General features: G+C 29.4%; 2 protein-coding genes across 2 annotated transcripts in view; one reads left to right on the top strand and one right to left on the bottom strand.

The window, feature by feature from the left end:
• Positions 1-5,035, bottom strand: part of ATPsynC (ATP synthase, subunit C) — a 345,384-nt gene extending 340,349 nt beyond the window's left edge. The window contains exon 1 of the mRNA XM_065515974.1: positions 5,025-5,035. The gene's annotated coding sequence lies outside the window, so the exon portion shown is untranslated. The remainder of the gene's footprint in view (positions 1-5,024) is intronic.
• Positions 5,036-5,560: 525 nt separating this feature from the next.
• Positions 5,561-18,703, top strand: LOC135957992 (uncharacterized). The gene is made up of 10 exons (XM_065508848.1): positions 5,561-5,675; positions 11,258-11,445; positions 15,370-15,581; positions 15,644-15,750; positions 15,811-16,270; positions 16,330-16,487; positions 16,552-16,753; positions 16,816-17,900; positions 18,003-18,225; positions 18,297-18,703. Exons 1-10 carry the CDS (start codon positions 5,561-5,563, stop codon positions 18,598-18,600), a joined length of 3,054 nt encoding a protein of 1,017 aa, XP_065364920.1. The 3' UTR covers positions 18,601-18,703.
• Positions 18,704-23,319: the final 4,616 nt, after the last annotated feature.

Genomic DNA, 23,319 nt, shown 5'->3' with positions numbered 1-23,319 from the left:
AAATTTAAACAAGTAAGAGAGCTATATTCGGCTGTGCAGAATCTTATCTACCTTTCACCAAATTTTACTTAAAAATATTTTTTTTTAAACAAAATTAATTTTTTTTCCTAATTGTTTTTTATTTTTTTAATTAAAAAAAAAAAAAATTTTGATAAAAAAAATTCGGGTTCAAAAATATTTTTCCCGATTTTGACCCATTGTGGGTCCAACTTTATAAAGCCTTATATACATCGTTGCAATGGACTTTGAAATATCTATCATTAGATATCAATATTGTCTATATTAATGACTTAGTAATCCAGATATAGATCAAAAATCGAGGTTGTCCCGGATTTTGTCGATTTTAAATAGCAACCGAGCTGGAAGAATTCCCGATATATTGATGTATGAAACATGTATGTAGGTTATTTGGGAGAAAGTTGATTTCAACATACAGACGGACATAGCTATATCGACTTCGCTATCTATAACGATCTTCGTAGGGTGTGTGAAAACTGTAGAAATTACAAACGGAATGACAAACTTATATATTTACAGTATATACCCTTGCCACTCATGGCGAAGGGTATAAAAATTGAGAATTTCAATTTGGAATTGAGAATATATACTTGTGGTAATGACTTTAGATGTCCCCTAGTGCAGGGCGGTTATTGTGTAACTACTTCGATTCGAAAAAAAAACATACAAATTATAATGATTTTTGAAACAAGTTACAAAATAAACCACCGGCAGTTTTTTCGAATAGTTTTCCTATTAAAATTTAATTAAATCGGTCTTAGTTTCATTTTTATATACACATTTTAAATAAAATTTGGATTCCAACTTGATTATTGTGTATTTTCGTCTGTATTAAATCCCTTAAATAGACCAGTGAAAATTTTGCAAAATTCCAGGGAAATTTGTCCCGAGAATTCCGAGAATAAAAACCCTAGTTACAAAAACTAAAAACGTCGTTATAGATGATCAATCGAATATCATATTAAATGAAATATTAATGGGAGCAAAAAGTTACGCTGCTTTGCAACAATGTTCTTTACGTCAATGCATTACAAAGGCTTTAAATTATTTGAAATGCATGCAAAATAGTAGTTTTATTTAATATATTGATACACTGAGAATTCTCTATGACAAATTTAGCGACTATTAAAAACATACCGCTTTTTTGTTTGAAGATATGCTTCTTCGAAAACAAAAACTTATTAATTAGGAAGATTATAAACAAGTTTGCAAATAATTATATACTAAAATAAAAAAGTAGTATTTGCAATTAATAAATTTCAATACATATACATATTAATTAATAAACATACTGGCGAGGAGTATAATTTTATTTTGTTTAAATGTCAAGATGAAGTAACACCAGATAAACAGGAATCTATCTTCCTAATTTATTTGAAACCTTTTATGTATGATTTAGTAGTAAATTATAAAAAAAAATAAAATAACAAATTTATGAAATTTTTAAACGACACTACTAGTACTTTACTATTACTACGTTTATACGTAGCCTATTCGCAAATAAAAATAATTTGCAATTAACTAACTCTCTGTTTATATGTCACATTGGTTACGGAAAATTCTTATGTTATTAAATGCAAAAATTAAAGAATTTGAAATTCTTGATTGTCTTGCAATCCAATTAATGCAAAAACGCAATGAAATATTTAAAAAATGAAAGAAAAACTAAAAACGTTAAAAATATGGCAATCAGGGATTGTTATCGTGAGTTAGCTATTTGCAAATAAAAAATTAATTCACTGTTAATACGGCTAATTTTTCTACTTTCAATATATTTATTTGCGAATAAGTCGTGCGTATAAACGTAGTATATGTTATTCTATTATGTACAATTATATTTTTTGTCAATAAAGCATATTTTAGTATTAGCCACCACTGTGAATTAGTAGTGAAAATACTGTTAGCGTATAATGTTAATATGTAGTTGCTTTAACAGCAGCTGACAACAGAATCATAATACTGTATGAATCATTATATTACTACTGACCGTAAGATGGCGCTGTTATATTCAAAATAATAACTGTTAATTTTAAAACAGAAGTAAATTACATATCGTAATCGTTCAACAATACTGTATTTAACTCAAAAACTTTTAAGTGTCCAGGAGAGACAAAAAACATGTTTAAGAAAGTCTTTAAAGAAAATTATCCAATATTTAGAAAATCCATCAATTCTTGTATTTCGCTGCATATACATTTCATTTGTTCATTGTCTGCAGATAGTGTTATGTATTTAGGTTTATAAAATTAAAATCAAACTATTTTATAATATTATGATCCCTAAGAAATAAAGAGTGTACCAAAATTTGCTCAAGATTTTTATTAAATAGAAAACAGTTTTGTTTTTCTTTAGATTGGTTGTTTTTATTGAATCATAATGTACACTGAAAAGGATTATGTGCCATGACTGGCACATACGAAATCTTCCAAGAACATTTGGCATATAGGTGGCTAAGATTCGTTGATAATCCTTCAGTGCACGGTGGTTACGAGCTTGTTGGCGTAGGTCTTTGACTTAAAAAAACACATTAACAAGTTAACAGTCTAAGGCAGCGATTTTGAATAACCTATTTTAGGCCTGTCAACGTAATTCGTTGCAGAAATGATTACGAGTAGTCGTCCCGACTACTGATATCAAAAATATTGCTCTAAGAAAAAATATTATAAAAAACGAGAATAATTAATAAAAAATGCCAAAAAAAAGTCCCAAAAAAATTACATATGTATATGTCGCTGACGCCTTCGTTTTTTGCTTGGACCAGCAATCAGGGGATAACCTCTACATATGCAGTGCATTGTGTTGGAACTAGGAAAATAGGTTATGGGAGGCAGAATAGAGGGAGTAGTGTTTGTGGACATTTGATTATTTGAATTTTCCTATATTGAAAGTGATAGGAAAAACTTCAGCAGGAAGCTTATTCCAAATACGGACTTTCCCTGTAATGCGTTGTGCGATCCACTGTCCCGAATGGATGAGCCCTTGCCGGAGAACATAATAATAATAGTTGTATTTCATTTAAGGTCGGATATAAGTGGTTTAAATAGTAATTAGATCAGATCGAGTGAAGTATTTCGTACACCGTTTTAGAAAACCAAGACACTTGAATGCTTCCAACGACGGACGCTTGAGGATTTTTTTTCTCTGAGAATGGTCGATATAAATCTAGAAAAGTTATTACCGACATCAAAATCAATGAGTTTAGATGGAAGCGCACCATGCCACACCCTAACAAACGCCTTAGAAATATCTAGAGGCACCACTTCACTATCGCCAAAACAGTGAATGGAACGACGCCATCTTTCCGATAGGAAGGCTAGCAAGTCTCCCATAAAGCGTCCTCTACGAAAGCCATATTGCCGGTCGCTGAGTAGATTGTTTTACTCTAAATATTCCACAAGATGTTAGTTCTTCATATTCTCCATAACTTTGGAAAGTGTAGAACAAATTGCTATTGGGCGATAAATTTCATGATTGTTAGCCTCCTCCTTTTTAGGAATTGGCGTTACATTAGCAACCTTCCTACAGGAAATTTTATGGCACGGCATAAAATGCTGATAAGGTTAGCTAATGGATGAGCTAGAGTCGAAGAACACTGCTTCAAAACCAGTGCTAATATATCATCGGGGTAAGGCGACTTGTTTATGTTGAGATCCATTAGAACCTTTCAACTGCGCTAAATAATATATTTGGCATTTCGAGTTCGGGTAGTGGTTGATTGCTTTGCGTTAGGTTCGAATTATTTGCCAAAAGGTTAGCTCTATCAATCGGCCAGTAAATGATTGGCCATCCCTTAAATGAGTAGAAATTGAAGAGCTAGCATTACACTTTATTCTTTTAATGAATGACAAAAGCCCCGTGGAGCAGTAACAGCTTTGGCTGAGAGGCGCTGCTCGTGTAGAGATTTTTGCGCAGCGAATCGGTTTCGACATTTTTGATATTACGCCAGATTCTGAATGATTTCTCTATGGATATGATTTCACTGATTAAACCAGGATTTGTCCATAGTTTTAATCGGTATGTTTTTTGTTGGAATGGAAAACAAACAATTTCAGGTTTCGGTTTATGAATATACAGCTTTGCCACTTTATTTTTGGTTATCAACACTTACAGTAAATTCAAATCATGCGTAAATTTTGGAACACTAACCCCCATATTCATAAACAATTTTTAAATTTTAAAACGTTGTTTAAATTTAAAAATTGTTTATGAATATGAACAATTAGGCTAGAATTAGGCTAGAAACCTAAATATTTCTCGGGTAAAAAGTCAAGCTTGACCTATTTAAAGATTTTCAGTAGAAGTTAACCAAATATTATGCATTTATTAATATCTTTAGATAAAATTTGAGTAAAAATTAACCCTTTAATGACTTGGGGTCAAATGAAACTCAGTTTTTTAAACGTCTTAAAAACACAAATTAAAATTCACTTCATTTATCGCGTTATTGAACAGTACAAGTATTATATTTATAATACGCTGTAATTATGTTTTGTTCTAATCACCACTCTTTTCCATTTAATTTTAAATCGTATATAAAATCAAATTTTGGCGGAAACAAAACGTTGCGAACGAACTGTGTCATAATGAAATTTGCTATAAAACTTTACAAAGAACTTGAACTAACTATGGGTGTACGAATACAAAAATTCTGAAAAGAAATGTAAACAAACTGAAGTTGGTAGTAGTTAGTAAAATACAAACAAACACTCGGGCACACAATTTAAACAATAAACTTATTGTTGTTTATTCGCAAGCATGTTTTTTGTTTTTTTGTATTTTCAAAATATTTTTGTACTGTTGCCACAGGTAACTGACCACACTATATACGGCCCGAACAGAGAAAATTTCTAAACTAAACAATAAGAGCGTAAAACTTATTGTTTATACAAAGAGGAAGTCAGACTATAGGAAAATTAATAAACTACCACCACCGAACAACCTGCCACCAAACAACCAGCTATCGAATAAACTAAAGGGGCACAATTGTGTGATTGAGGAAAACAGTTTTCGAACAACATTTGGCGGAGAGAGTTAGAAAAAACTTAAATGAAACTTAAAACGGAAAAATACGTTTCATAAGAATGTGAAATTTCAATGGTTCAATAAAAAAAAAATACAAAAATTGTTAAATTGTTTAAACCAAAGAATTTTTAAAGAAATTCATGCACGTGTAATAAAATTTCAAAAGTTATTGTGCAACCGTTTAAAAAGTGTTTTCGTTTACACATAAAAATGATTTTCAATTATGAAATAATATGAATTTAAAGAATTCTTTTAGAAAATTTTGTATTACGAAGTTGTGAAAAAGTTTATTATACCACCACTTTTGTTTAACTACTCATATGAGTACATTATGGCAATTAAGTTGAGGAAACAACTTACAGACATTTACAGCAATACTTCATGTCATTTTGTATATTTCTGACGTCAATCATTTTAGAATACTGTTGGAACGAAAAAATCCAGTCTACGTAGCAAAACTTTAATAAATAAAGTGTTTTTTTGTTTCGGTTTTCTTTTTTTGGTTTGACCAACAATTGTAATGATTTCCGAAAATATTGTGAGCACTTTAATTGTAATTTGTGGAATATTATTGAAATTCTCTAATAATTGTCGCGCCGTTGAAGTTGGTTTGCCGCTGATACAAATAAGTCATGGTACGTTGAACACTACATACATACTTATATATAATTGCGTATACAGTACTCCCTCGCTAATAAAAGCCAGGGCAGCAGCAAAAAAACTTCGGTTTTTGCGAAAACTAAGTTATGTATATTAGGCAATTTGTTTAATGTGGAGATAAATTACACAGACAATAATACTTTTTATCAATTTTAATAAAAATAATAATCGAGGAGTTGCGTTAATTGAGGGTTGCAAAAAGCTAGGGCGTCCTGTATGTTATTAAAGGAATTTTAAAATTTTTATTTAGTGCCAAATTGATGTCTAAAAAGTGTCAACATGGAACCAATAGTGCCAAAATAACACTCCAGGAATTAACAGGATTTAGATGTCTTTTTGACATAATTTTTATATATATAATTTGTTAAAAACTATTGACAATTTAATTGAAATACAATGCGAAAATTTTGCCCCCAAGCGGATGATAGTGATGATTTTCCAGACTTCTGTCCATTGCTTTTGATTAAATTAAGAGTGCTGATTACGATGGCGTCATTAGTTTTTTTTTCTAGCAGCTCTGGTTTATAAGATATAGGACATTTAATATTTGCATGATTTATACCATTTTTTTTTGTATTATTCGCTTAATATTTCCCACCAAACCTCTAAATATGTTCTGGATTATTAATCAACATAAAAATCTCTTTCATTTGAGTATAGTCACAATGGTGAGTAAATCAGGATATCTATCATGTTGTATTGTAAGGATATTCAAATTTATTTTTTTTAGGTTAGTCCTTAAAACATTGAAAAAATTGTTCAATGTATGGACAAACTAAATATACCAACGAACTTTTGCATTTTTAGTAAACAATTTTAAATCCATTGAAGGACCTTTTCATATTTAAAAACCATCTTCACGTTTTATCTAATTTCCGACTTGTTTAAATAATACCAAAAATGTGTATCTTCACATAAAAATTAAACCTTTTCACAAAATTTATTTTGCAGAGTCAAGGTGAAGACGTATAAAATGTTCTATTAAATGATTTTTTTGAATAAAGAGCCTGCTTAAGATTTCGACAAAGATTGCAGCTGTAATCTGCCATCATATGGTGGTGCCATCTTTCTTGATATCGTTTACTCGTATATCTTGGCGAAATCTTTCACGTTGCTCTAACAACGTCTTTTCATCATAGTCATTATGCTATTAATGATAAATTTGACATAAAAACCGAATTATTTTGGATCGACTTAAAAAGGGAAATTTAAAGTATTTTTTTAAATTAATACACAATATCTCTAAAACAGGAGGTCAAAAATACATAAAGATCAGTAATTTTGATTTCAGGAAAAATACGACAAAAAAAGTTTTAAGAACTAAACCAAAAACACAAGAATTTCAACAACCTTGCAATAACAGTAAGATATCATGATTGTTCAATAATGTGACTCTACTCAATTGATTGAAATTTTTGAGGAGATTCATATTCTGGAAAGTATTTTATAGTTTGGATGACCGCTCGCGAAATACTGACCGAATAATATAAAAAATTGTGTAAATTATGGAAATAATAAATGTCAATATATCTTTAAAACTTGAACTGGTAGGTAAAAACTAATGACACTATCGTCATCAGCAGATAAAAATACATAAGGATCAGCTATTTTTATTTAAGAAAATTGAAAAAACTTAACAATTTTTAAAACAATTAAAACTTAAACAATTTTTTGATTTCAATAATAGAGTTTATTGAAATGTAGATCATTTGAAAAGTAATATTTGACCTTATTTTTAATTTTTGTAAACTTTATTTATTATTTACGCCAGTTATCGAAATAACAGCAAATACCGTAGCCGCTAAGCTACCGTTACCGAAATAATCCAAATTAGCGTTACCGTTACCTTTTTACCATTTTGAATCGGTAGGTATAGAAAGTGACAAAATCATATTGATCGTACCATTAAAAAGAAATAGTGCCAGTAATTGCACAATTTTGTCACAAATCCCAACACTTCTGTATATGTCAGTATAAATATTAGGTGTATGACGCAAGGGTAATATCATAACCTGATAGCCCTAGATGTAATAATATTGAAAACAATTTAGTTGAAAAATGTTTATGCTCAAAAAATTATTTAAATTATTTTTTAAGCTCTAAATATTATAAGTTCTTGAATTTCGCCAAAAATTAATATTCGTTATACCGAAATTCACTGTAGAGCTTTTAATTTAGCGATCATTGATTATGATAAATTGATTATAAATAAGGCCTTAAGACTTTATTGGGTTTTTAATATGTAGAGTAGGGTGTCCCAAAAGTTTTTTTTTTAATTTTGGAACGCATACCGTATATTTTTTTATATATATCTTTCTATAATGATTGCAACCCGTGCCGACTTCCGATTTAGTTTTGAGGTGCAAGGGGAAAAACATGCAATTTTTTTAGTTTTTGTAAAAATTTTGCCATTAAATAATCACTTTTGCAAATTAATTTAAAAGAATCAAAATGTGTACGTAATTGTTAAAAAATGTTAAAGTTATTAAAAAATTGCCAGTCCATTAACGTGTATCAGGCCACTAGAACAAAAAATGTAGGAACAAAATTAACATATTTTGCGAAATATTAAAATAAAAACTTATAATATATCCATATTTACTTGTATATGAGTTTTTATCTTCTTAGGATACCGTTAACCTATACAGGTTAACTTTTCAAATTTTCAGGTTCAAATTTTCAAATTTTTTAAAATTTTGTTAAACAAATTTCAGAATTTTTTAATCATCACATTGGGATTTATTTAGAACATAATAGGGAATAAAAATATGAAAAAGTATGACAATACATCCTATAGTTTTTCCATACCTGCGATTTAAATTTTACGATTTTCGAGAAAAACAAATTTTTTGGCCATATTTTGGCGAATGAGCCGAATTTCCTTATTTCCTTAGCATTATTTTGCTCGAAAAAGGTTCATTATTTTTGATGTACAATTTAAATATTTTAAATATATATGTAATACGGACACCTATTGTGTGCATTTGTATAAAACCATGTATCACCTGATTAATTTTAAATTTGGTAAATGTAATCCTACAATTTCATTAACTTTGGAATCGTATATTATGGAAATCCCACATTTGCCTTGTAGTCAGTTTTTCAAGCTTGAAAACAAATAATATATTTTACAAAATGCTTGATAGAAATTTTAAAATTTTATCATGTTATTTACGCATAGTTAGAACAAATAAAAAATCTAATCAATTTTATTAAATAACAACATATTTGGAGTATTCACACGGTCCACTATTTGGTCATATTGTCATAATGTGCTAATATATTATGATAATTTAATCAAATTTGTGTTGTGTTTCAAACAAAAAAGTTCTAAACTAATAAGACTATCTTAACTATGTTTATTGTTTTGTCATAAAATAATACTTTTTTTTGTTTAAAACACAACAACAACTATTAAAATATATTAGGACATTATGACCAATCGTGTGAATACCCCAATTATATATGAAAATCTAATACCATATAAATAATATAATTTATAGTATTTTAATTGAATAATTGTCACTTGAGCTGCGATACTTTTGACATTCTATCTTTTCATTATTTTGGTTTGACCTCGAATACATACACACATTTAAGTTATTAGATTGGGAAATAACAAATAGTAATTGTATTTAAATATTATTTGCTATTGTTTGTAAAAAAACTCTACTAATGTGTAATTCAAAATATTAGTTTTTGTGCACAAACATTTTGAAATCGATAATTACAGTGTTTAAAAAACTAGACTACAAGTAGCAGTAGCAACGAAAAAACACAAGTAGTCTAGTTAAAAAATTAATAAAAACTCGGAGTCAATAATTACTACTACTACTGCTACCTTAACATTTTGGTAGCAGTAGTTGTAGTAGTACTAATAAAAGAAAAATTTAAAAGTAGCAGAGTAATTTATTTTCTATTGCTAGCTTAAAAAAGAAAAGGTTTTGATGTAGCAGTCATTAGTTTTTTATTAATTCTGCTACTTTTAAAATTTAGTAGTAATAGAAGTAGCAGTTAAGTAGCAGTTGAAGTAGCAGCTAAGTAGCAGCTAAGTAGCAGTTGAGGTAGCAATAAAATAAGTCAAAAATAAAAATCTTCAGCCAAAAAAGTTATTATGTGTTGTTGTTGTGAATGTATATTTGTGTATGTTGGTCGTGTTGTAAACAAAAGTTCGGCTTTTTTGTTATACACACAGAAAACACGATCTTTCTGTTAGCAACACGAACATCTGAGACGAATAAAATCGAATAATTCTTTCAAACTCTCTCAAAACAAAAACAACACACAGTGTTTAATTCTGTCAATTTTGGTGTTATGACTGAAGATTTTCTTTTTTGACTACTTATTGCTACCTTAACTGCTGCATCACTGCTACTTTACTGCTACCTTAAAAATTAAAACTCGATATAGAGCAGTAGCAATGATTTGTATTTTTATGCTACTACTCCATTTACAATTCATGTTTTATTACTACTGCTCTGTTAAGAGTTTTATATTTTGAAGGTAGTATGCTACCGCTACATACACTTTTTTGAAGCAGTAGTTGTAGCAACAGTTAAAAATTTGTTAGTTATCGTAGCTTTTTAAACACTGATTATATATAGACATATACATATTAAACATTTTTACAAGCTCTAGAAAAAATTTAATGCAATACATATTATTATATTATAAGTAATCCAGCCAAAAAATACTACCAAATAAGTGAAAATAAGTAATTTGGTGGTTAATGATTTAACACAGCCTTTTCCATGGAATTGTTTTTCCAATTCTTAAAAATATATAAAAATATACATTATAAGTATAATAATGAAATACAATATGAAAATATAAATTAAACATTTTACAAAATTAACTAAAGGATAAATTTAAAAAAGGTAGTTTTGTTCATTAATAATAGAAGTAGGTATAAGAAAATATGCACTTGTTTTCACTTTTACATTGATAAAAATGTGAATGGCTAAGAAGTACTTAATATTCTAGTTAGTTGTTAAGTTAATTGGGGTTAAAATTCATCTAATATTTATTCTAACACCCATATTCTTAAAAAATTTAAATTTAAACAATGCTTTAAAGCAAAATTTCCTTACAAAATCTGATTTTAAAACGTAGTTTCTAAAGCTAAATATTTTGCTTTAGAAACTAATTTTAACTTTAATTTCAAGTAAATTCGTAAAAACTTTAATTTAATTTTTAAAAATAATAACTCATTTAATTTAATGCATTCGAATATAACTGATAATCTCCAGTCATATTAAGATCTCATTTATTAAATTGATCAAACAAACTTTTTCAGTACAATAAAACGAATAAAAGCAAACATTGTAACGAAAAAAAGCAACAACAACAACTAGTTTTATAACGTTGGTAACAAGTATAACAAATATGTAGATGATTTGTCAATAAACAATGTCTGGCAAATAATACACAAAAATTATTTCTATAGTAACTTACATACAAACACACAATTTAACCCCCTAAATACTTTAAATATGCAAGAATATCTACAGGTGAATTTATTTGTGATAAAGTCAAATATTTGTGTTTTTTTATTTAGATGATGACTTGGGCGATGATTACCCGGAATTGCGTGAAGAAGTGCATTTGGAAGATTTCTTTTGGACAGGCTCCGGCGATGGTCCACCGGATTATTTGAAAAAGGTTCATACGGGCATAAGTAAAGGAAAGGATGTGGTGGTGAAGACTGAAACAGTTGTGGCCACCGTTTATGTGGATGGTAATAATGTGAGTAATATAAGTAAATTGCTTTTAAATATAGTGTAGGTATATAATTCAACAAAATCAGAATAAATTTATGTGATAATGACTTTATTGATAAAAGGACGCATTTCGTTTTAATATACAGTAGTAAAAGGTAAATAATACCGATGAGAAAACAACAACAAATTTACCCAAGACACTGAACTCAAATAACATTGTACGATTAACCCCCATTAACACGATGTCTGGTTATACATCAGAGATGTACATGAATACCATTCAAATTACATATATTATTATTTTGCAAAAGTGAATATTGAGTTATCGCTATACATAAATTAAACGAATACTGTCTGTCATTGCATGATTCACTACAGCAAGTGATTTGTTACAAAATGCACGTAATTGCCTGCATATTCTGTAAACTCTTACCATTCACAAAAGCAGCGAATCAATATGAGTGTTTTGAATATACGCAGAGTTTTTTGAGTAAATATACACTTTCCTATATGAGTATGTTTGAATTAATTTAACACTGTATTTAGAAGGATTTTTCTTGCATATTTAAATTTGTTCAATATTTTTTATTATTTCGCATTTCATTGTATCAAAATAAACGAAATTTATTTCTTGAACAACGAGCGAAAATTTATTTAAAACAAATTAATGCACTGATTTTGTCTTATGCATTCAACTTATTATCGAGTTTTTATGAATCATTTGAATGCTTTGCATACAAATCAAAACACAGTAATCAATTTTGAGTTGTTATTGTTAACGGCATTTAAAAAATGATTGTATAAATGACAATCAATTGTGAGAATGTAAGCACTGCCAGCAATATAATTTGCACATGTTGATGATTGAAAACACAACAAATGCAGTAATTTCATTCATATAGAAGAAAAGCAAGTCAACTCATGTACGTCTCTGTTATACATTAACTTATAATTATACTGTCGGTTAAAATAATTATTTTATAAAAACTGTCAGTTTAACTTTAGGTTAAAACATAACTTTGCATTGTGACAATGGGGTATGAACTGGACACTGTCGAAACTCAACTACTACATTTTTCACATTATTACAATATGTACCTAATTACATTTGTTTTATGTAATTAATAATACAATTAAATAAAAAAATATAATAAAACAAACATTAAACTCACCATTTAATAAAATATTAGTATCAACATATTTATAATAATCGAATTTGAAAACCACATTTTTTAAATTTTTTAAAATCATAAACAGGCTATTTGTGGAGATAATAAATCTCTCTTTAAATATTTTATTTTATTCTTTTTCTATTTGCCTTTTAAATCACCGATTTTGATTTCCTCTTTAATTTATTGCAAATAAAATTGTTATTTCAATTGCAGCATTTTTTATTTCCTCTTTCACATATTCTTACATCAAAATACAAATCGAACGACACGAGAGAACAAATCAACCAACTAAGCAAACAGCGACTGCGCTGCCGGCAGCTGGTCAAATTATCGCTGCTTATTAACACACAATTTTCATAGAAATAACATAACAATATAATAATATGTCATTCTTAATTTATTAAGCAACAATTAATTTACATTTTTTTCATAAAATTATAAAACTTAAGGCACTTTAAACTATTTTTGTAACTAATTTATTTAGAATTTTACCAAAACACTCGCGCACCGAACAAATTGCAACTAGAAACTGATTACCGAAGAGAAAATGCAAAATGGGATAAACAAAACTGATTTGTTTTGTTGGTTTGAGAGAATTAGAGCGAGAAAGGAAGAAGATTTAGTAGAGCTTTAAAAACAACAACAATATTGGTAAATGGAGAAGTAAAACAAGTAGAAAATTGTGAAAAATTTAAAAGAAAAATGTTGCGTAATAAATAGCAACAATTAATGTGCTTTTTATTTAAATTCTTTCAAATGCCTTAAATAAATATGGAAATAATTTTTAATATGAAAATCTGTTTTTGGATGAAAACTTTAAATCGTCTATAACTTTGTCAATATGCCTCTCATTGGAAAAGGGACGTTAATCACCAATATTTTCCATCAAAAATATTTTTTTCTGAAAATTAAAATCGGATATCGGTGGCCCTTAATAAATGAAAGTTGGATTTTGGCCATTCTCACCCTCCGCAAGCCCTCTGAAGTTTTGTGATGCATTTACAAAGGAAAAAATTAATTTTTTCAGTTTTTGTAAAAATTTTGCCATTAAAAAATTACTTTTGCAATTTAATTTAAAAGAATAGAAATGTGTACGTAATTGTCATTCTAGTGAGACATAAAAAACAGAAATTGGTCAAAAAATGTCAAAGTTATTAAAAATTCGCCAGGCCATTAACGTGTCTCAGACAACTAGAACAAGAAATGTAGGAACAAAATTAACATATTTTGATAAAAATTAAAATAAAAGCTCATTTTTACTTAAAATATATCCATATTTACTTGTATATGAGTTTTTGTCTTCGTAGGATACCGTTAACCTATTCGCAGGTATGACCAAAAAAATAAAATTTTTTAACGGCAGTTTCAAAATTTCATTTTAAAATTTTTAAAAATTTTGTTAAACAAATTTCAGAATTTTTTGATCATCTCATTGGGATATATTGAGAATATAATAGGGAACCTACATTAGGGTGGGTTTATGTAGCATGAAAAAAAAAGATTTTTTCCACTACGTAATTTTATATGACCATGGTAAATATGTGTACCAAATATTATTGAATTCAGAAGTTAAAAAAATTCATTTTTTTTACCGAAATATTTCGTTTCGTCCCAAATGCTAATAAAAAGCTAAAATAGAACTTACTTTAAGATTGCATTTTGGTAATTTATTAAATGATTTGTTTAGCTATAAATATTTAATATTATTACTAACACAATTATATAGTACATTTACAAATAAAAGGCAATATTTGGAGAAGATTAATCTCTCTTTTAACTATTAACTATTAGTTTGACTCACCACTTAATTAAATATTAGCAATTTACCAAGATATTATTTTGGCTAACATGATTTAAAATTTTTATTAACACTAAACTAAACATTTATATATTATAAAGGCCATATTTGGAGACGATTAGACTGTCTCTCTTTTAATTATTTACTATTTATTATTTTCTAAGAAACGCAATGATTTTGATTTCCTTTTTATATTATTGCAAATAAAATTGCTTTTGCACTTGCTTTTTCAACATTTTTTATTTCCTCTTTAGTTATATTCTCACATATGTATGTACAACTAAGCAAACAGAGACTGCGCTGCCAGCAGCTGGTCAAATTTTCACAGCTTATTAAACACACAATTTTCATAGAAATAACATAACAATTTAATAAAATGTCATTCTTAATTTATTAAGCAACAATTAATTTACACTTTATCCATAAAATTATAAAACTTTAAACTATTTTTAAAATTAATTTTATTAAGGATTTTACCAAGAAACTCGCGCACCGACCAAATTACAACTAGAAACTGATTAACGAAGAGGAAATGCAAAAGGGGTTAAATAAAAATGTTGTTGTTGTGAGAGAATTAAAGAGAAAACACAAGAACATTTAGTAGAGCTTTACAGTAAGGTGCATTTAGTAAATATTGCTAATGACAGATAAGCAGAACAGGGACATATGCACATAGAAAATTATGCAAGCATTATATAATTAATATTAGAAAATTTAATTAAAAAATGCTGAGAAAAAATGAGGTTGGAATAATATGTTATTAGAAAAATGCTTTTTTTGTAAAATATTTAATTCAAATAAATTTTTATAAAACTTTCTAAAATCTGAAAAAATCAATTATAGTTGGAGTTTCTCTTAAATTACTTTCATCATGTCATTCAATGTGACTTTCAAACTCTTTTCATATGATATTTAAATAACAATATCTTATGTTGAATTAAAAAAAAAATATCTGAATATAATATTTGTATTTCCACAGGAAGTTGATATACCAATTTGTTTGGATTGCTATGGTGAAGGTACTGTGGGCATAGATGGTACCTGGACGGGCGTAAATATGCCACCACTAAATTACTCAGCCACTGATAGACGCTACTGGCTGTTGACGGTCATGTCGGGGTTTTACACACAAAAGGATAATCCCATATTGGAAGAGAAATTAGCAAGACTTTACCGTTTAGCTTTTACTAGGTAGAAAATATATTGTTTTTAAAAGTGGAATTCAAATTACAGGAACTTAACATTATTTACAGGCAGCAAACCAGACATTTGGGTATAAATGGTGGTCAACATATATCGGGAATTTCAATATCAACACCGGGCAGGGATAGACGACAAAGTGAGTCGACTACAACTAGAGGTAATTTATTTGAAAATCTTATAGAAATTATTTTTATGTTACTCCAAATTTGTGTTCTAGAGCCTTCCGATTATGACAGCGAACTAATTGATATGCATGCTAATAATCAACCTCTCAATAAAAATTCTCAATCTCCTTATCCCATTAATATACATTCTGAATTAATGGCATCGTCCGAAGAAAGTTTCGAGGATACAACGACTATGGATTATGAAGTGCGGGTGACTGATATGATGGCTGAAGCTTCCGAAATTGCAACCCAAGTGGCGACTGTGACACCTTGGGAACTCATACAACAAAATGATAAATCACAAAAACTTCTGTCGCCCTTAGCATTTAAAACACATGCAATGCCCCTATTGAAATCACAAAAATTGTCAGCATTAAGTTTTCGTGACGACCAGGTGCGAGTTGTTATACATAATGTCACGCAACTGACAGAAGAGGATGTGCAACAAAGAGGCAATGTAGGGGTCGGTGTGAGTGGTACGTTGTATGATGAAGACATTAATGAAAAAATGTGGGTATATAACATATGAAATGTAGCATAAAAACTAATCAATTCTATTTTAACTCTAGAGATGAACGACCTGTAGCCAATCAGACAGAATTAATCTATTCCGTGTTTGTTAATGGCCGCCCTGTTTTGGCTGTAACGGCAGCCAATGACATGAAATTGGTTAGTGAGTCCGAGGTCTCTACGGTAATGGGTAAAGAAATATTTATGAAAGCAGAACGTAAGTGGTTTCCTAAATGTTCTATTTACTTTATTAATGTAATTAATTAAAATTATATTTTTAGCGTATTTGAGAGAACCCCAGGCTACACCTTTAGCCCCAGCCACCCATAGTGGTACAGATTCAGGTTTCATAGATTCCATTCAAAATAATCCCATATTGGTGATAGTTAGTTCAATTGCCATATTACTATTGCTATTGCTACTAATAGCTCTACTTTTAATGGGACGCTCTCATGTCAGGCATAAGCAGAATGAGGTGGATAGGTAAGATTTTGGAAAGATCAAATACAATTATGTATTCATATAATATAATTGTATCTTTGCAGAACCACTAGTCGCAATGAACTCCTGTCCGAAACACAATCGGTGCGACCGACTTCAACAATATCAGCCTTGGACACTGGTCGTACCACCACACAGTCTCGTGATGTTGGCATACAAAACTTTTCATTCGAAAACGAAACTGGTCACGGGGACCGAGAACCACGCATACATTTTCCAGGACCACCTGCACAACGCACACGTAGATCATCCATAACTTCTTCAGACAATACTTCAGATTCGTCTGTGTACTGTCCCATAAATCCACCTGCAGCTGATGTTCAACGAATGCTCGACGAAAAGGCAGCCAATCTGTTTGAGCGTCATAAGACGAGAAGACACAATCAATACGATAGAGCCGAAGGACATGAGGATGCTGTATATACCACTGTAATATCGGAAAAGAAACGAGATAAGTCGAGGCAGCACAAACCAAAACGTCGTTATTTGTCGGAAAATCGTGTGGGCTCTCTAGAAACGAGTCCGGTACAAAGTCAACGAGATTATTCTGGTGATGAAGGTGATGCCGCACCAGCAACCAAACATTCATATGCCCATTTTGAGAGAACAAATGAGGCATATAATCGCCACAACAATTATCATCGCAATAAACTGTTGCATCAGAAAACCATATATGGCGACAGGGATTGTGATGATGTAGAAGAAGCTTCTTCGGAAGCCATTAATAAAGAGATTATACGAGTTTTGCAGCCAACCGAAAAATCTTCGGATTCCGGTAGTATTGGCTCGTTTTTGTCGATGCAGTCGGTTAAAGCGTTTCCAAAAACAACATTGCCCGAACCCTTAAATCGTGTTCTAGAGCCCGTTTTTGTCACATACTATGACAACATCGAAAATGTCCATCAAACTTCGTCCAAAACTGGCAAATCTCAGAGCAAGAAACGTTCTTCGAGAGATGGCTTAGACTCGACTACCATAGCTACCATTGAAAGCTTTCCTACGCCCAAAGCTCCACAAAAGTTTTCACGTTTCGCCTCACAAAGTGATAATCCTGATCCGGGAGTTGTGGGCCCTATAGTGTGGGAACGTCATAAGAAACGCTTAAGTGCTGATGATGTCTTAGACAATGGTAATTACGAAAGAAGACAACGTTACTGAACACTTTAATTTCTTCCTACATAATTTCTTGTTTTCGACTTTTCTCTATCATTTGCTAAATTTCCATCTCCAGAAGAAGAGGATTGTGAGGTATATAAACATAAAACTACGGATTATTATAGTCCTTCGAAAGATCCAGCTGCTATGCGTAACCACTATGAAGGCTTACTAGAGGGCGCTTTGCAAATGTATTCCAGTCAGGATGATCTGCCCATGCCATTGCCCACCAGAGATTTCTCCAATCAACGCAAACCGACAAAACGTGAATTACGCGGTTCTTCAGCAGGAGCTTCCAAGTAATTTTTAGAATTGTTAATAATAATTAGGTGTATTTTATTTACATACATATATATTTTTTATTCAACAGTTGCAATCTTAAATCTTCGGCTCTTGATAATCGTCCTGCTACAGCTCAACCGGAAAAAACTAGCAAATCAAATCATTCCACCCAACCACCTTCACCCAATCTAGGAGCTTGGGGTAGCGGTGGTGGCAGTGCTCATGGTTCGCACTCGCCTCTTGTTCGACCCATGAGTGCTGGACCATTTCATCGTCCAGCTGATATTCACAGCAGTAATATGGCCGCACGCCCTGTGCACGATCTTTCCACAGCACCCCTAATAGAGGCCATACAAAAGGAATTGCGCAAATTTCAAAATGATCCCAAGTAATATTTTCATCAAGTCACAAAAACTCAAATGATATTTAATTTTTATAATACGATTTTAAATGTAGTTTTTATTGTTTGTATAAAGGAACATTTTAATGATTGCATTTAAATAAAGTAGAAGTTTAACAGAATTTTGAGTGTATTATATTAATTATATATTAATTTGTAGGAGAAATATTAGAAATATATTATTTTCGAGAAAGAATCACTATAAAGGGGCTAGGACCTGTTATTGACATATCTGCAAAATTTGTTAATGTGATTTTTGTGTAAATGAAACCTTATTATGGCAAATAAAAGTTAAAGTGATTTCAGGAGTATTCCTTATATGGAGACTAGGACCAACTATGTACTTGTCCTCACGGAATTAGAGGTCGATCCTTGCAAAATGTTTTAGAGCGATTTCTGTTTATATTGTATCATTTACATTTTCAAAATTTCTAACAGATTTATAACTGATTTTTAAAACATTTGGCTAAAGTTATTGAATTTAATTAGTTATCAGACTTAAACTTAATCTTATATAAGTCGTAGGTACTTCAGATTTATTAGCAAATTTGCAATGTAGTTTGCAAAATTAACCTTTATGGTGTAACATCCTCAGAATTCCATTTCCAATTTTTGCCATGTTCTTCCTAATAGTATAAACAAGTTTTTATGAAAACGAAATACAAAAATGTCTAGATATCGATACGATTCATTAGCTTTAATATGAAATCTCACTAACGCTTTTACTTTAGGTTTTTTTACGCATCTATTAAAAAATATGAACTTTTAATCTATATATAATGTCCATTTAAATGGTTATTTGCAGTGTTTAAAAAGCTACGATAACTAACAAATTTTTAACTGTTGCTACAACTACTGCTTCAAAAAAGTATATGTAGTGGTAGCAGTAGCATTTGTCTTTTTTCGTTTTCTTGTTTTTTTAAAACTACTGCTACCTTCAAAATATAAAACTCTTAACAGAGCAGTAGTAATAAAACATGAATTGTAAATGGAGTAGTAGCATAAAAATACAAATCATTGCTACTGCTCTATATCGAGTTTTAATTTTTAAGGTATCAGTAAAGTAGCAGTTGATGCAGCAGTTAAGGTAGCAATAAAAGTAGTCAAAAAACAAAATCTTCAATCATAACACCAAAATTGACAGAATTAAACACTGTGTGTTGTTTTTATTTTGAGAGAGTTTGAAAGAATTATTCGTTTTTATTCGTCTCAGATGTTCGTGTTGCTAACAGAAAGATCGTGTTTTCTGTGTGTATAACAAAAAAGCCGAACTTTTGTTTACAACACGACCAACTTACACAAATATACATTCACAACAACAACACATAATATACTTTTTTGGCTGAAGATTTTTATTTTTGACTTATTTTATTGCTACCTCAACTGCTACTTAGCTGCTACTTCAACTGCTACTTCTTCTACTACCTCAACTGTTACTTCTATTACTACTAAATTTTAAAAGTAGCAGAATTAATAAAAAACTAATGACTGCTACATCAAAACTTTTTCTTTTTTAAGGTAGCAATAGAAAATAAATTACTCTGCTACTTTTAAATTTTTCTTTTATTAGTACTACTACAACTACTGCTACCAAAATGTGAAGGTAGCAGTAGTAGTAGTAATTATTGACTCCGAGTTTTTATTAATTTTTTAACTAGACTACTTGTGTTTTTTCGTTGCTACTGCTCTTGTAGTCTAGTTTTTTAAATACTGGTTATTTGACCCGAAAAAGAAACGCAGTGTTACTACCATACTCTACTTTGATGTAACTATTTATCGATTTGTTCATGTATAATGACCAGTACCATAAATATTCTCTAAAAAAAGGGTTTCATGCGCATAAATTCTTAAAATATAAAAAATATGCACTTATAAATATATGGTTTTTAGTTTGATTTTAAAGTTTTATTAAACAAATATATAAGAAGTAAATAAAATAGTGAGTTCATAAATTAATATTTGTTATTATAGGATTAAACTTCGATTTTAGTGACTTTGGCACTACATGAAAATTGTTTGATTCAATTCATTTTATTAAATTTAGCAATAAATTACTAATCATTCGTTTACTTAGGTTTTCAAATTTGTTAACTAAATCTTAGTTTAATCAATTGATTTGTATCATTTTTTAAAATGTCTAATACAAACTTTATTTTTAGTAATTAGTGGCATAATATACTTTCTCAATCGATGTGCCCCAATGTTTATACGATCATTAGGAAAAATATGTTCCGGATAAATTTCTCGAAATTTTTTTTATTTTACATCAAGCTTAAAAACCACTTTATTATCATGTGATTTGATGGATTTTGGAGCATTCAATGTATCCAAAATGTTGGTAAAGTGACGTACTTAAAAAGTTGCCCATAGCAACAAACAATTTTGAAATTTTCTTTTATTTTTTTACTATTTGTTAAATTTTGATATTTGTGTGAGCATCTTTATAATTTAATTCAAATATGTGGAAACTAAGCTCCCTTAAGTCAACGAAAATGCAATGAAGATATGTAATTTATGAGTACTCTCATTTACTCTTTAATTAGCTTGGACCAATTATCCTTGAACCTTAACAAAATAGTAAAATATTAAAATGAAAAAATACAATGCAAATAATAAAATTATATTAAGAAACAGAAAATAATGAAAAAAAGAAAATATACAACAAAAATATGCAGTTATATGTTAAATATGCAATAATATGCTATAAAACGCAAAAAATGCTGAAATATTCATTCATGAATTAAATATGCAAAAATATTCACTATCAAATCGATGTCAAAAGTCTTAAAATTGTCTGAAGCGGATAAATAACCAGCTCATATATTTATACGACAGACAGAAAAAAATATGAAATTGCATATTTTTGGTTGCCCTGTGATCGAAATTGTTCGTTTCGTCTCTATTATTATTCAATTTTAAGAGATTTATTTGTGTCCCCTCATAAAATTTGGTAGTATTAAAGAGATTTTTGTATGAAATTTATTTATTGTTTTTGAAAATTTTATTCAAGTTCAAGGTAAGTTTAATATTAAGCTAGGATAAAATTAACAAAATTGATTATAATAAATCTTATATAAATTTAATTACATTGAAGTGATTTTTTATTAGGGCTACACCCTTGTTCCATAAGAACATTTGTATGGATTGCTACATGTTCGTTGCATTAAGTTTATATGGAAAGTCAACCAGATGAACTTACATCGTCTCATCTGATGTTTCTCATCAAAGTGTTTCTGAATCGTTTGGACCCACTATGGAGTTGTAAATTAGTGTATAAAAAAGATAAGCACCCAAAATTATTTCGAGCATTTATTTGCTTTATTTATAACACTGTGCATGAAATTGACACTTTTTTTAAGTTCAGATAGGCTTACGTAAAGGTAATTCTATTGCGGAATTTCGTTTTTTTAGTTTATTCAATAAGCTAAACCGTTTTTAAGTTACGCGAATATATCGTGCCCTTAGCGCCAAATTATCGTAAGCGACAAAACACAAATTTTACAGGAGAAGGTTTTTTCAATTATTTTTGAAATTTATACATAAAATTGAAAATGTTATGATGCGATATAATAAATTTCGTTCAAGCTATTTGTCTATTTTTCAAAAATATTTATAACTTTTGACAATTAAAAATTCATGGAATACTTTATTGAAAAATATGACAAAAAATTTTTTTATTGAATTTTTGCATAGATACAAATTTTTCGAATTGAAATAAAATTGTTATTTATGAATAGTTTTTAATGAAATTTCACAGTTATGTAAAATTTTCTATTTAAAATGGAAAAATAAAAAACGAATTTTGAAATTTATTATCAGCAATCCCGCAATTCCCAAAAAATTGTTAAAAAATCCCAAAAATGGAAATTTTTAGTTTTTTGGCTATAATATCCATACCAGGGTCTGAGTTATCGGAGGTCTTTACAAAATAATTAAAATCATATTGAGCCATCTAAAATCGGTTACTATATTTTGATATCGAATATGCGATTTGAGAATTTTTGACTTAAATTTTAATTTTACATAAAAAATAGGTGTTTTTTGAATGGACCTGGTCCCCTCGGTAAGAAAACTTTTTAATGGTTTTTTCAATTAAAATATTTTAGCTTTCAGAAAGTATAAATTCCTTATACATCCTTTTAGAATTTTTTTGCGATAACTTAAAAAGTAGAAAGAAAGTATAAATTCCTTATACATCCTTTTAGAATTTTTTTGCGATAACTTAAACAGAAAAAAAGTTCTTTTTTCCCAAAAAAATTAGCGAAAAATAGGCTTTTTAATTTTTTTAAATTAAAATGCATATAACTTTGGACTTAGTCATTATTTTTAAACACTTCTTTTTCTATTTGACACATACATATGTTGTTAGTCTAATGAAGGAAAACTGGAGAAAATCGGAAAATATTTGGATACGCTGTTATCAAAAAACTGGAGTAGGTTGTGTAAAACTGTTAAAAATTTAATTTTCAAATGCGAATATCTCCTAAGCTAAAAGAGATAATTGATAGCTACGACTAGGACTTTTGTAGCGTTCGATGAAAAGATTTTATATGTATATTTTTTTTTTAAATCGGAACACAAACGAAAAAATAGGATCGTTTTAAAAATGTAACATACCCGAGGTGTCCAACATTGAGGGCCTTTGGTCGTGCACCTGGTGGGCCCATGAGGTCCACGTTCAGAACTTAAACTCCACAACACTTCTATGTAA

Source organism: Calliphora vicina, chromosome 1 (assembly GCF_958450345.1).
Source record: "Calliphora vicina chromosome 1, idCalVici1.1, whole genome shotgun sequence".
NCBI lineage: Eukaryota > Metazoa > Arthropoda > Insecta > Diptera > Calliphoridae > Calliphora > Calliphora vicina.
The sequence above is the reverse complement of the archived record's forward strand: the minus strand, read 5'-3'. Positions and strand labels throughout refer to the sequence as shown.